Raw genomic sequence first — 10810 nt, 5'->3', positions numbered from 1 at the left:
CACTGGCTGCCTTGGTTCTGCACGGCCTTCCATGGCCACGCAGGGCCTTCCTCACTGCCACTGCCAGTCCCCTGTCTCTGTACTGTCACCCCTGCAGTGCGTCTCTGAACATTCCATGTCTTCCTGGCTTTTTATTCCAATAATGACAGAGCACCTATACGAGCCTGGCCCTATGCCATTTTAGTCCCTCACCACCAACAACTCCAGGACGCTGTCCTTATTTCTTTTTTTGAAAGTCTCACTTTGGGCCGGGTGCGGTGGCTCAAGCCTGTAATCCCAGCACTTTGGGAGGCCGAGACGGGCGGATCACGAGGTCAGGAGATCGAGACCATCCTGGCTAACACGGTGAAACCTCGTCTCTACTAAAAGAATACAAAAAAACTAGCCGGGCGAGGTAGCGGGCGCCTGTAGTCCCAGCTACTCGGGAGGCTGAGGCAGGAGAATAGCGTAAACCCGGAGGCGGAGCTTGCAGTGAGCTGAGATCTGGCCATTGCACTCCAGCCTGGGTGGCAGAGCGAGACTCCGTCTCAAAAAAAAAAAAAAAAAAAAAAGTCTCACTTTGTCACCCAGGCTGGAGTGCAGTGGCACGGTCTCGGCTCACTGCAACCTCCACCTCCTGGGTTCAAACAATTACTCCTGCCTCAGCCTCCCAAGTAGCTGGGACTACAGGCACCTGCCACCACACCTGGCTAATTTTTAGAATATTTTTAGTAGAGATGGGGTTTCACCATATTGGCCAGGCTGGTCTTGAACTCCTGACCTTGTGATCTGCCCGCCTCAGCCTCCCAAAGTGTTGGGCTTACAGGTGTGAGCCACCGCACCCAGTTAAGGTGCTTATTTTATAAAACTGCAAGCCACAGCATTTTCCCTACCTGCCCCCCATTCCCCCTCACTGAAAATGTAACCAGGGAAGGAAGCTCCAGTCACAAAGTCATCTCCAGGTTTGGCCTCAAATTAATTAAGCTCTCATTTGCTTAAAAAAGAGAGAGGCCGGGTATGGTGGCTCACGCCTGTAATCCCAGAACTTTGGGAAGCCAAAGATGACAAGGTCAGGAGTTTGAGACCAGCCTGGCCAATATGGTGAAACCCCTGCCTCTACTGAAAAGACAAAAATTAGCCAGGTGCAGTGGCAGGTGCCTGTAATCCCAGCTACTCAGGAAGCTGAGGCAGGAGAATTGTTTGAACCTGGGAGACGGAGGCTGCAGTGAGCTGAGATCGCGCCACTGCACTCCAGCCTGGGTGATGGAGCAAGACCCTGTATCAAAAATAAGAAAGAAAAAGAAGAAAAGATAATATGGGACCCTTATTCAAAACCACACCCCCTCTCTTCTGAAGGTGTGGAGTAGAAGAACACCAGGCACAGGGCACTGCTTCCCCAGTCCTGTCAAGAGAATGTGGGTGGGGGTGCCCAGTCCACCTCCTCCCTCCCAGGCCAGCCAGGACCGCTGTCAATAGTCCACTGGCTGGGATCTGCAGTCTGGGCGGTGTCATGGAGCATGGGAGAGGTGGATATGAAACCCCAGTAACGTCCTTAGCTGGGAGTGTTTGGCTCTCAATGTTTCTAACAGCAAAACGTTTTTAAATGACATAGTATTTGCTTCGCCTAGCTGCGACACATCCTGTAAGATAACTGTCTCAAGGATCCAGTGACTTCTGGCCTCAGATCCAAGGAATGAACCACAGCCGTCCTGGCCAGCTGCCCCCCTCACCTATGCAGGTACTCGGCTGCCAGCCAGGGTGCCAAGCCCTGCTGGATGGCAGACAGTGCGTGCGAGCATCACGGCCCACTGGAAGAGGCCGGGGGCCCCATTTTGGAGATGAGGAAACCAAAGCACGGTGGGTGTGGTCCCTGTGGGGGAACCTGGGTGTCATGGTCAGGAGCAAATGCCGTCTGGTTAGAAGAAGGAACAGGAATGCAGGACTGGGGTGACTGAGTCCAGGGCAGGGGACAGAACTAGAAGCACGTCAGGGGCTGTGCTGCTAGACTCCTGAGGCGGGGGCTGAGGAGTCAGTGGGAAGCCAAGCAGGGGCACCCAGGGAAGGCAAGGGGCCAGCTGGAGTGAAGAGACAGCCGAACTGGAGGAGGGGAGCACAGCGTGACAGATGAGTCCTAGAGGGGCTCCCAGTGGATCCTGTTCAGGCTCAGTTTTTGGCCAAAAGACAAGGGACAGAAAGAGCTAAGGGAGCGTCTGGAGAAACAGGGCCAGGAAACGAGGGAGGAGGCTGAAAGCCTAAACCCAAGCCTGGCTTTACCAGGAGGCCAGGACTAGTGCCAGACACCAAAATGCCAAAAGGGAAAGGGTGGCTTCTATCTAGGTCCTCTGTGCAGCAACTGCAGGCCCATGAGCCTCTGAAAGCTCAGAGCAGAGCGGTGCTCAGGGAGAGAGGGCTCGCAGGGGCATGAAGGCCCAGGCAGCAGCTGCAGCACCACGCGTGGCACCAGAAAGCCTCACCCTGACCAGTGGTGTGGGGCTCACGGCTGCCTCAGGGTTTCCAGGCTGCAGCACCTGAGGAAGGGGCCTCCTGCACATGCCCCCACTCCTCCAGCCAGAGCCCAGGGAAAGCAGACAAGCAGCGGCAGGGACCCTAAACCATCTTTTATTGCGCACTTCAGCCGTGAGACCGGGGCCGGCCGGCGCACCCTAGGCGTAGTACTGCAGGTTGGCTTTCTTCTTGGCCTGCACCTCCAGGATGCCTTCCATGTAGTCCTCGTGGGTGAGCTCCGTGGCACCCCTGCGCAGTGCAATCATGCCCTACAGCCAGGACAGACAGAGTCTAGGTCTGAACGCCTGAATGCCTTTCCTGGCTCCCTGAGGCTCAGGCCTCTTCCCCCAGCTGTCTCCACCAGTCAAATGCCCCCATCCTGTCCAAGAAGGGGGCAAGAAGGCACAAAGCGACGCACCCACCCCGCCTGACCACTCACCGCTTCCACACACACAGCCTTGCACTGGGCCCCGTTGAAGTCATCTGTGCAGCGGGCCAGCTCCTCATAGTTCACGTCAGGACTGGGGAGAGGACAGATACCACAGGCTCAGTGGCTCACATGGAGTGGGCAGAGGGGCCAAATGTCCTCCCCTGGCCCTGTCAAGCAACAAAGTCAAGTCGCCCTGAGATCAGAGGCAAGTTCCTTACCCAATCAATGCACCTTGTTTTCTTCTCAGTACAAGATGTGGGGGACAAAGGGAGGAAGTTAATGCAGGTTATACCAGGTTATTTCTAGGGTCTTTTGAGCTCTGGCCTTCTAGAAATCCGCATTTGAGACTCCAGGGACTGACTCGGCATGAGGCAGGGGAGCAGGGGGATGTGGGGACAAAAGATGGTCCCCCAGCTCAGCAGGCCCTGCTGTCCTCATCCTGTGCCAGCACTGTGCTTGACGCTGTCACATCTAATCCTTGCCACAACCCTGTGAAATCGGTGCTATCACCCCCAAATCCCAAATAAGAAGTGAGGCTGAGAGGGCATGCCACCTGCTAAGAGTCGTACATATCTGAACTCAAGTCCATCTGGCCCCGGCCATGCCTGGCCTGTGCTCATGGGCTGAGGTGTGAGGCAGGGAAAATGAGTGCCTCCAGCCTCTGTGCCTTCAGAGGAGGGGTGAAGTCTAAGGAGCAGAGCACCCAGAATTATGACCTGGGCCCTGGCAAGATGCTACATCAGGCAACCAGAGAGAAACGGAGGCTGGGGTGTGGAACGGTACTGTGTGTGCCTGGGGCCGGGCAGGTGGTGGTCGTGGAGGCTGGGGAAGCTCAGTACAGAGAAGCGCGGCAGAGACATCCTCCTCCTGCACCTATCCAGGTCTCCGTGCCCTGCCTGGACCCCTGCTCACCTGACGTTCATCTTTCGGGAGTGGATCTGCATGATTCTGGCTCGGGCCTCCTCGTTGGGCATTGGGAACTCGATCTTGCGGTCCAGGCGCCCCGAGCGGAGCAGGGCGGGGTCCAGAATGTCCACCCTGTTTGTGGCTGCAATTACCTGAGCAAGAGAAGCCATAACTTGAGCAAAGGAGCAAGGTGCTCACAGATGGGCAGACATGGTCAAAAAAGGCAGAGAGGCAGCCCCCAGAGTGCAGGTGAGACACATGGGATGTTAAGGACAGATCCCAATTCTCATTCCAGCTCCACCACAGGCTAGCTGGGGGCCTGACAGCTCCTGACCTCTGAGCCTCATCTTCTTCGCCTGGGAGTGCTAATACTTACCTTAACTTGGGTGTTGGGCTGGAAGCCATCCAGCTGGTTCAGAAGCTCCAGCATTGTCCTCTGCACCTCCCGGTCCCCAGCCTTCTCACTGTCAAAGCTAGGGCACAGGAAGCCCAAGATGCTGGTGAGGGCACAGCTTAGGCAGAGCCCTCCCCTCCTCTACCCCCTGGAAGCCTAACTTAACCTGTCTAGGGCAGGGAAATGGCTCACTCTACTTGGGGCCCCCAGCCCGGGGACTGGCACATAAAAGGTGTCATTAATTGTTGACCACAAGTCAGAGACTGAAGAGGCTCCTGGAATCATGTGGTGGACTGAGGATAAAACAGTGAGCAAGGCTGGGTGCAGTGGCTCACGCCTGTAATCCCAGCACTTTGGGAGGTAAAGGTGGGCGGATCACCTGAGGTCAGGAGTTCGAGACTAGCCTGGCCAACACGGTGAAACCCTGTTTCTACTAAAAATACAAAAATTAGCTGGGTGTGGTGGCAGGCACCTGTAATCTCAGCTACTCAGGAGGCTGAGGCAGGAGAATTGCTTGAGCCTGGGAGGCGGAGGTTGCAGTGTGCTGAGATCACGCCACTGCACTCCAGCCTGGGCAACAGAGCGAGACTCCATCTCAACAACAACAACAAAAAAGCAAAACCAGCCACTGCTTGCACTGTTACTGTGATGAATGTGTGCTTGCAAACTGAGTTAACTCTTAGAAACACAGGGATCTGGCCCAGCCTTGGATGGTGCTGTACAGGAGAGTCCAGACAGGCATCCCCGCGGAAGTGTCCCTGAGGCTGAGATCTGAAGGTTGAAAGCACACCAGCTGGGCAACCAACCAGTGGAGAACAGGGTAAGAGCCACGGCGGGCCTGAAACACAGGACGCACCGTGGCAGGAGTCCAGAGCAGGGGAGGCGAGAGACAGGCATGAGATGAGGTTGGAAGCGCAAAAGGGCAGCACACGTTGAGCCTTGCAAGTCCAGTGTTTATCCCAGGGAGCAACAGGAAGGCCCAGGAAGGGTTTTGTTTTTTTTTTTTTTTTTGAGATGGAGTCTCGCTCTGTCACCCAGGCTGGAGTGCAGTGGCACAATCCTAGCTCACTGCAACCTCCGCCTCCCGGGTTCAAGCGATTGTCCTGCCTCAGCCTCCCGAATAGCTGGGACTACAGGCATGTACCACCACACCAGATTAAATTTTTCTATTTTTAGTAGAGACGGGTTTCACCATGTTGGCCAGGCTGATCTCGAATTCCAGACCTCAAGTGATCCACCCACCTCAGCCTCCCAAAGTGCAGGGATTATAGGCGTGAGCCACAGCGTCCAGCCAGGAAGGGTTTTTAACAGGATTGGTTTGTGTCAGGGACCACTGTGGGTTCATGTGAGCAAGGTGGCCAGATTCCTGCTTTGGCATTTTTTGTTTTGTTTTTTTTTTTGAGACGGAGTCTTGCTCTGTCACTAGGCTGGAGTGCAGCGGCACGATCTTGGCTCACTGCAACCTCTGCCTCCCAGGTTCAAGCGATTCTCATGCCTCAGCCTCCCGGGCAGCTGGGATTACAGGTGCACACCACCACGCCTGCCTAATTTTTGTGTGTTTTTAGTAGAGACGAGGTTTTACCATATTGGTCAGGCTGATCTTGAACTCCTGGCCTCAAGTGATCCACCTGCCTCAGTCTCCCAAAGTGCTGGGATTACAGGCATTCTTTTTTTTTTTTTTAAGACAGGGTTTCACTTTGTCACCCAGGTTGGAGTGCAGTGGTGCCATCACAGCTCACTACAGCCATAACCTCCCAGGCTCAAGCAATCCTCCCACCTCAGCTCCTGAGTAGCTGGGACTAGAGGTGTGCACCACCACGCCTGACTAATATTTTTATTTTTTTTATAAAGATAAGAGTCTCCCTATGTTGCCCATATTGGTCTCAAACTCCTGGGCTCAAGTGATCCTCCCACCTCGGCCTCCCAAAGTGGTGGGATTATAGGCGTGAGCCACCACGCCCGGCCCAGATTCCTGTTTTGAAAGGAACATGCTGGCAGCTATCGGAATGAATGGCTGGGGAAACAGGGAGGCTATTGATCAAGAGTTAGGAATCTGAACCTCAAGAGCTGAGGAGTCACCATCCAGGGGCAGGAGGGGATACAGGGTGGGAAAGAACCACAATTGAGCACAACTGAGGGTCCACCCCTTCCCTCCACCGCCACAGAGATTGCTAGGGATCCTTGGCCCTCCCTTACCGCTTGGTGCCAATGGCATCCAACTCATCAATGAAGATGATAGAGGGCGCTTTCTCCTTGGCCAGGGCAAAGGCATCCCGGACTAGCTTGGCACCATCTCCAATGAACATCTGCACCAGCTGGGGGCCAGCCAGCTTTAGGAAGGTGGCCTGGAAGGAAAAGGTGGTAGGGTCAGGTCAAAGGCAGACACTTTGAGCCCATTTGGTAGTTTCTGCTCCTGCCCACTTCCCCTGCATCCCTCCCAAAGTACTCACCTTAGTCTGTGCGGCACAGGCCCGGGCCAGGAGGGTCTTCCCTGTCCCTGGAGGCCCATACATCAGCACCCCTTTTGGAGGTTGAATCCCCAAGTTCTCAAACTTCTCCTTGTGATTCATTGGCAAGACAATGGCCTCCACCAGCTGCCAGGAGGAAGTCCTGGGTGAGGAGATGAAGCCCTGAGGGCTCCTACAGTCCAACCCTTCATGGCTCCAACCCCAATCTGAATCCCTACTCTAACTCGGGGACATGCCCACTCCTTTCCCCGTATCAAGAGGACACAGAACGCTCATCCCCACCAAGGCTGGCTATGGACTCTCCAGGAACAAGAGTATATGAGGCCAGGCATGGTGGCTCAAGCCTGTAATCCCAGCACTTTGGGAGGCCAAGACAGGCGGATCATGAGGTCAGGAGATCGAGATCATCCTGGCTAACACGGTGAAACCCCGTCTTCTACTAAAAAATACAAAAAACTAGCTGGGCGAGGTGGCGGGTGCCTGTAGTCCCAGCTACTCGGAGGCTGAGGCAGGAGAATGGCGTAAACCCGGGAGGCAGAGCTTGCAGTGAGCTGAGAACCGGCCACTGCACTCCAGCCTGGGCAACAGAGCGAGACTCCGTCTCAAAAAAAAAAAAAAAGAGTGTATGACAGAAAGACACTGGGCCGAGGGCCGGGAGCAGTGGCTCATGCCTGTAATCCCAGCACTTTGGGAGGCCAAGGAAGGTGGATCGCCTGAGGTTGGGAGTTCAAGACCAGCCTGACCAACATGGAGAAACCCTGTCTCTATAGAGACTCTGCTAAAAATAGAAACTCTGCTAAAATTAGCCAGGCTTGGTGGTGCACGCCTGTAATCCCGGCTACTCGGGAGGCTGAGGCAGGAGAATCACTTGAACCTGGGAGGTGGAGGTTGCAGTGAGCTGAAATCGTGCCACTGCACTCCAGCATGGGCAGTAAAAGCAAAACTCCGTCTCAAAAAATAAAAATAAAAAAGATGCTAGGCCAGAAACCAGGAGCCTGAGCTCCAGTCCTGGCTCTGGTCTTTCTGTGACCCTGGGGAAGGCATTTAAACTCTCTGGGCTTCAGTCTCCTCACCTGTCACATGGCAGCCCTCCCTTCCTCCCTAGGTTGCTATGGGGATAAAAGACACATTAGGGAGATGAGCTGCATCAATGGCGTGGGGAAACTGAAATGCTGTTGAGGCTGCTGGCAGCTGCCGTGCCTCCCTCACCTCTTGGATCTGCTTGTCCAAGCCCCCAATATCACTGTATTGCTCCGTGGGCCTCTCGTCTACCTCCATGGCCTTCACCCGCGAGTCGTACTCTGTGGGCAGCGTCTCCAGGATCAGATAGGAGTCTTTGTTCACACCCTAAGGACACAGCACAGGGCCTTCAGATTTGGCCCAGCTCAAGGGCTACCCAATTGACTGGTGACAGGTGTCTGCAGAGGGGAAGACACAGGACTGGGCAATACAAGAATCAAACAGCAAGTAGACAAGGATCCCAGACTCTCTTGAGATGTTCTGCCAAGATTCAGAGCCAACAGTGACCTGGGGCGGGCGCAGGGGCTCAGCTAGTCACCAGAAAAGCACTGCCTGGGCTCAGGCCCCACTCACCACCAGGTCTCCTGGCTTTAGCTTTTCAGCATCCACCAACCCAATCACAGGAAGGAAGTATGTCTGTGAATAAGTTACAGGGGCAGTCTCAGTTAGTGTCCTCAGGGAAGGCTCCCTAGTCCTGTCCCACATCTGCTCCTCACCCTCCTCCAGTCTCTTATTGCTGAGCCATGCTCACCTGTCGTGTAGAGGTTTTGATCACAGCACACTTGCCCTTCCTCTGGGAGTCCAGGTCAATATTGGCACCATCCTCCTCTTGGTCATTAGGATCAACATCTAGGAGCTGGGAAGGAAAAAAACTCAGCCCCTTGAACTCCCCAAGGCCCAGTGCTTCCTAAGTCAGTTCCTAATCTCTGCAGGGCTGGCCATCCCTACCTCCCTCCTCCAACAGCCCTGAGCCCAGCAAAGGTGGGTGCCCCTGCTAAGCCCAGGGATTGATCTCCGTGTAGGTGCTCCTCCTCTGCAGCGGGCTCATCTACCCCAGAGGAGACACAACCAACAGAAAAGGAGACACGTGAGACTTCCAGGGCCTTTGCAGGCCCCCTTCTCCCCATTAAAGTGCCCCAGGAGGTATAGCTCTGACATGCAGTTTGGCCTCAAAACCTCCACCCCCTCTTTCCCTAGCAGCCCCACCCCAGGCTGTCCCCAGTCCCCGCTGACTCCCTCTTTTCCCCTCCACATACACACACACCTCGATGACGTTGGAGACAAGGTACGGCAGGGTCTTGTTCACTTTGATTTTCTCACTGTTCTCTTTGATCTTGTCCTTCATGGCTTGGAGTTCATGGGTGACTCTCAACACTTCACTCTTCATGATCTGAGATGAGAAGGGCAGGAGGAGCAAATATAAGCCCTGGCACAGCTTATGCTAGAGCCCTGTAACTGGTGAGGTCCAGGGTGTCCAGGGGACCCCCCCACATCCATTCATCCAGTTCTGAGGCTCTCTGAAGGCAGAGTCTGACTGTGTCCACATCCCGTAGAAGTCGAAACAGGAGGCCAGTGTGGAAATCTCCTGGTGAAATAGTGGTAGTATTGGAATAAAAGCAGGCCTCTGAGACAGGCAAATATAGGTTTTAGGTTCTGCCTGTTAGTAAGAACTGGGTGCTTTATCGCAGTACAAATGACTCTGAGCCTCAGTTTACTCATCTGTAAAATAGGGATTTTACTAAAAGTAGGATGCTTGAGAGGATTATTCCCAGTTATCACTGGGAAAGGCAATCTGATAACTTCTCATCTCAGCCCAGGTCTCCCACCATCCCCTGACTGTCTTCCTGTCCCTTTTAAGGCTGTTTTCTTTCCTCTTTTCCTGGTCCGAAGTGGAAGCCTGAGCCCCATGTCTCCCCCAGGGTGCCCGAGAAGGAAGTAGGAGAGGCAACTCGGATCGCTGGGGCCTGTCCTGTGGGGACTCCATCGCCCGCACAGGAGCTGTGCGCCCACCTTGATCTCACTGTCCAGCAGCCGTGTGCGCTGGATGATCTCCTCCGTGGACATCTTGAGCACCTCCTCCCCAATTCCATCTTGCTGTAAAAAATTATTTGTTTATTTATATATTTATTTTTACTCAGGACAAGCATCCCTCGTTCTCCGAACCCACTCACAGCCTCAGTTTCCACGCCCATAAAGCCAGGATGAAGGAGTCAGGACCCCTGCCCACATCCCAAACGACCCCGTCCCCGAGACCGGGCCAGACCTTGACCCCCAGCCACCTCCTTCCCTCCTGTCAATGGAGTCTCCCTGCGGGCCCGGTTCCCGGACCGCCAGGTCGCCCGGTGCCCACCTCGGCCTCATCCCACACGGTCGCCATCTTCTCCTGCCGAGTCACTGGACTCTCGAGATTCGGCAGCAGATTCATTTCCTGGAGGAGAGGGCCGAAGATGGGACCAGGCGGGAGCCGCAACGGGAGATTAATACCGTCTTTCTTAAGGCCTTCTCTTGGCCAGTGGAGAACCTCCCTCCGCAAATCCCGACTCCTGACCGGGCCAGCTCCGGCCGTGCTGCCGAGCAGCGAATCTGCCTCTCCGATTCCAAAGACCAACCCCTGGCCACAGGCCCCGCCCCCGCAGCCTGTGAAACTATCCCTCCCGCGTCCTATTTTTGCCGGGCGTGAGAGGTGGGGCCGCTATTGGCCGACACGCGCGTTGGGGGCGGGGCCTAGGTGTAAAACCGGAAAGAGAGAGAGAGGAGACAGCTGGGATCCGCGAGGGCCTTTGGGAAATGTAGTTTTTTTTTTTTTTTTTTTTTGAGGCGGAGTCTCGCTCTGTCGCCCGGACTGGAGTGCAGTGGCCAGATCTCAGCTCACTGCAAGCTCCGCCTCCTGGGTTTATGCCATTCTCCTGCCTCAGCCTCCTGAGTAGCTGGGACTACAGGCGCCCGCCACCTCGCCCGGCTCGTTTTTGTATTTTTAGTAGAGATGGGGTTTCACCGTGTTAGGCAGGATGGTCTCGATCTCCTGACCTCGTGATCCTCCCGTCTCGGCCTCCCAAAGTGCTGGGATTACAGGCTTGAGCCACCGCGCCCGGCCGGGAAATGTAGTTT

At 55.0% G+C, this 10810-nt stretch overlaps 1 protein-coding gene across 1 annotated transcript; it reads right to left on the bottom strand.

The window, feature by feature from the left end:
* Positions 1-2577: 2577 nt before the first annotated feature.
* Positions 2578-10318, bottom strand: PSMC3 (proteasome 26S subunit, ATPase 3). The gene is made up of 12 exons (XM_033205449.1): positions 10053-10318; positions 9713-9796; positions 8967-9092; positions 8454-8558; positions 8276-8338; positions 7892-8029; positions 6665-6808; positions 6411-6559; positions 4197-4293; positions 3827-3972; positions 2924-3005; positions 2578-2753 (listed from the first exon to the last, which is right to left on the bottom strand). The coding sequence occupies exons 1-12, from the start codon at positions 10125-10127 to the stop codon at positions 2643-2645; spliced, it is 1320 nt and encodes a 439-aa protein (XP_033061340.1). The 5' UTR covers positions 10128-10318; the 3' UTR covers positions 2578-2642.
* Positions 10319-10810: the final 492 nt, after the last annotated feature.

The sequence above is a fragment of the Trachypithecus francoisi genome, unplaced genomic scaffold (assembly GCF_009764315.1).
Source record: "Trachypithecus francoisi isolate TF-2019V2 unplaced genomic scaffold, Tfra_2.0 Lachesis_group8, whole genome shotgun sequence".
Taxonomy (NCBI): Eukaryota; Metazoa; Chordata; class Mammalia; order Primates; family Cercopithecidae; genus Trachypithecus; species Trachypithecus francoisi.
This window is presented reverse-complemented; position numbering and strand designations above follow the sequence as displayed.